General features: G+C 49.5%; 1 protein-coding gene across 1 annotated transcript; it reads left to right on the forward strand.

The window, feature by feature from the left end:
• Positions 1 to 3,106: 3,106 nt before the first annotated feature.
• LOC106001949 (inactive peptidyl-prolyl cis-trans isomerase FKBP6-like) lies at positions 3,107 to 3,513 on the forward strand (the record flags this gene model as incomplete). The annotated part of the gene is made up of 2 exons (XM_013036886.1): positions 3,107 to 3,301; positions 3,404 to 3,513. Coding segments are annotated over 2 exons (305 nt in total), but the record flags the coding sequence as incomplete, so codon positions are not given.
• Between the last annotated feature and the right edge of the window lie 269 nt (positions 3,514 to 3,782).

The following is a 3,782-nucleotide window of genomic DNA, read 5'->3' on the forward strand; positions in this document are numbered from 1 at the left end:
CTTTTTTCTTTTTGCTTATGTGGTGCTGAGGAATCGAACCCAGGGCCTCATGCATGCAAGGCAAGCGCTCTACCACTGAGCCACCTTCCCAGCCCTCATGGACTTTTCTTCCAAGGCTGATTTCGAATTGTGATCCTCAGATCTCAGCCACCTGAGTAGCTAAGATTATAGATCTGAGCCACCATAGCCTGGCACTACTTTTTTTTCTTTTCCAGTGGTAGTGTTTGAATCCAGGCCTCAAAAAAGGGCTCTATACCCTCAACCCTTTTGCTATACTTTTCAGATAGGGTCTCAAAAGTGGTTTTCTTTGTCTAGGACTTCCATCTTCCTACCTATGTCTTCTTCATAACTGGGATTATAGGTATGACTCACTGTACCCTGCTTGATTCTGTCTTTTGCCCAGATTTGGAGTAAACACAGAAAGGGCCATATTCAGGTCATATGAAGGATCCCAAAAATGCAGGCTCGAGCAGAGCAGATATTTGAACTTTGACCAGCATTGCAAACACGAGTCAAGTTCCTTCACAGTCTCTAGATCAGTTTTGCAACTTTCAGCTATCCTACAGTTTCCTGCCTCCCACCCTCGGGGATTCTGTTATGGAGTGGGGTTTCCAATGAGACCCAGAAATCTTTAATATAAACAGGCACCCCCCCAGGCAATTCTAAAGCAGAGTTCTGTCCCAGGTCACTGTTGCTGGGCCTGGAACAGAAGGTCTCTGCTTCTCTACGGAAACTAGGTGTTAGAGAGGAGAGAAGCCCCAGGCTGAAGCCAGCAGCAGACCAGAGAAGGACCCCCAACATCCATATTACCTGGTTTCCCAAAGAGATTCCCACTAGGACTTCAAACCGGCCTGGCTGTCCAGATCTGATCAGACTTCCTTCCCCCAGTGGGGAAGCAAACCAGAGACCACAGTTCCACCTGCTCCACTGCCTCTCTCCACCCACCCCTCCTCCCCTTTCCCAATAACACCTGTGTCCCCCAAGGTCACCCAGTGTCAGGTGGGAACTAGGTCATGTCACGGGACTGGCCCCCTCTGATAAGCTCAGCATCACGTGGTGGCCTTGGCCTGGATGGGGGTGGAGCAGACTGAGTGTAGTCTCTACACTTCTGGCTCCAAAAGGGAGCAGACATGTGCTCTGACACTGATTTCTGGATTTGATCTAGAATCCTGAAGCTTTTTTTTTTTTGGTCAGTCGTGGGGCTTGAACTCTGACTTGGGCACTGTCCCTCAGCTCTTCAGCTCCAGGCAAGCACTCTACCACTTGGAGCCACAGTGCCACTTCTGGTTTTCTGGTGGTTTATTAGAGATAAAAGTCTCACAGACTTTCCTGCCCAGGCTAGCTTTGAACCCTGACCCTCAGATCTCAGCCTCCTGAGTAGCTAGGATTATAGGCATGAACCACCAATGCCCGGCTCTGAAGCTATTTTAAATCAATTGAGGGCTAGCTCAACATATGCACAAGTAAGGACCACAGCATGTGCTATACATCTCCCATGGGCATTCATCCCCACTCCAAGATCTAGTTGCAACCCTTGTGTCTCCCCAGAGTCCATGCCTCTGAGATAGCCCCATCCTGAATCGGATTCATGGAACCTGGTTTTGAATTTTTCCTTTTCCTTTTCTTTTCTCTTCCTTCCCCCCCTTCTCCTCTACCTTCTCCTTCTCCTCCTTCTTCCTCTTCTTCTTTTGTTGTTGTTGGTCATAGGGCTTGAACTCAGCCTGGACGCTGTCCCTCCGCTCTTCAGCTCAAGGCTAGCACTCTACCACTTGACTCACAGCACCACTTCCAGTTTTCTGGTGGTTAATTGGAGATAAGAGTCTCACAGACTTTCCTGCCCAGGCTGGCTTTGAACCATGATCTTCAGATCTTAGCTTCCTAGTAGCTAGAATTACAGGTGTGCGCCACCAGTGCCTGGCTTGAATTTCTTGTAAATAGAATTGTGCAATGTTCGCTTTTTGTGCCTGTCTTCTTTCACTCAACTTCATTAAATTACCGAGTTTTAAAGTGTGAAACTGGGGGCTGGGAAGGTGGCTCAGTGGTAGAGCGCTTGCCTTGCATGCTCAAGGCCCTGGGTTCGATTCCTCAGCACCACATAAGCAAAAAGAAAAAAGCTGGAAGTGGCACTGTGGCTCAAGGGGTAGAGCGCTAGCCTTGAGCTGAAGAGCTGAGGGACAGCGCCCAGGCCCAGAGTTCAGGCCCCACGACCAGACCCAAAAAAAAAAAGAATTCCAGACCAGCTAGCAGTGCACAGGGAGATTCTTACTTCAAAAGGAAAACAGAATCTTAAAATGCCTGTAATCCTAATAAGGAAGCTGAGATCTGAGGATCATGGTTCAAAACCAGTCCAGGCAGGAAAGTCCCAGTCCAGGCAGGAAAGTCTGTGAGACTCTTATCTCTAATTAATCACCAGAAAACCAGAAGTGGAGCTTTGGCTCAAAGTGGTAGACTGCCTGTACCTTTACATATTTTTTGTTGGGTAGGAGTGAGGATTGAACTGGGGCCTTACTCTTTAGTGTCTTCCTTTAATAGATTTGTATGTGTTTTATATATGTATGGAATGGTTACTTGGGGCCTCTGCCTTCCCTCCTGCTCCTCAGGCCTTCCTGGCTCTTATTCTCTGTCCATTCCCTTCCCGTGTCAGGCTCTGAGTTGCTCAAGGGCTTGTCACACTGCCACCCACTCCACTCCCACACATGGGTTTTTTATTTCCTCCTGCCCTCTGCTCAGTTGGAGTCCAGTCAGACTTTTTCCTTTAGAGTTAGGAGAGAGTACAGGATGACTGTTGTTTGTCTCACTCAAGCAGACATGGGGTTTGCATGCCCTTTGACGTCAGAAGTTTCATGACTTTTATGTATTATGGTCTGCAGTCTGAGTAAAGTTGGTTTCTTTTGCGGTAGGGCCTGGCCATGTGATTAAGGCTGGTGTGGAACCTGTGATCTTCCTACCTCGGTCTCTGCATCATAGGTGTGCACCTCATTGCCCAGCTGCTGAATTGGATGCTTCCCTTAACAGTTGTTTTTTCAATGTGTGTGTGACATATGAGTGTGTTTTATATATGCATGGAGCCATTAATGGGGCCTCTGCTCTCCCTCCTTCTCCTCAGGCTTTGCTGCTTCTCCATCGGCGACTAGCTCCCCCTGAGGAGCAGCACCTGGTGGAGGCCGCCAAGCTTCTTGTTCTCCTTAATCTGTCCCTTGTGTATCTGAAGTTAGACCGCCCAGCGGCTGCCTTGCGCTTTGGACAGCAGGCTCTGATCATTGACCAAAGGAATGCCAAGGCCCTCTTCAGGTGTGGACAGGTGAGCTGTAGGATCCATGCCCAGGCAGCGAGCAGTGGTGCTCAGCCCAGCCACTGCCAAGCCGCTGTCTCCCCAGCCTCTGAAGGCCTTCTTTCATGACAGGCTTGTCTCCTCTTGACTGAGTACCAACAGGCTCGGGACTTTCTGGTTCGAGCTCAGAAGGAGCAGCCCCTCAATCAGGATATTAACAATGAGCTTAGGAAGCTGGCCAGGTGAGTTCCAAGACCTTAGGACAGACCTATCAGCTTGGGAAGAGGACTGGCTAGAGTGTGGCCTAGAACCTGCCCAGAGGCTAAAGTGCACAAGGCCCTACACTTCCTGCCTCCCTTTGTGTCACCCTACAAATCTGTGCCATCTGGAGTGGTGGGCCCATGAGATTCTTAAAAAGGTCTCGTGCACAGGGCTGGGAAGGTGGCTCAGTGGTAGAGTGCTTGCCTTGCATGCCAGAGGCCCTGGGTTCGATTCCTCAACACCACATAAG

Source organism: Dipodomys ordii, unplaced genomic scaffold (genome assembly GCF_000151885.1).
Source record: "Dipodomys ordii isolate 6190 unplaced genomic scaffold, Dord_2.0 Scaffold1128, whole genome shotgun sequence".
NCBI lineage: Eukaryota > Metazoa > Chordata > Mammalia > Rodentia > Heteromyidae > Dipodomys > Dipodomys ordii.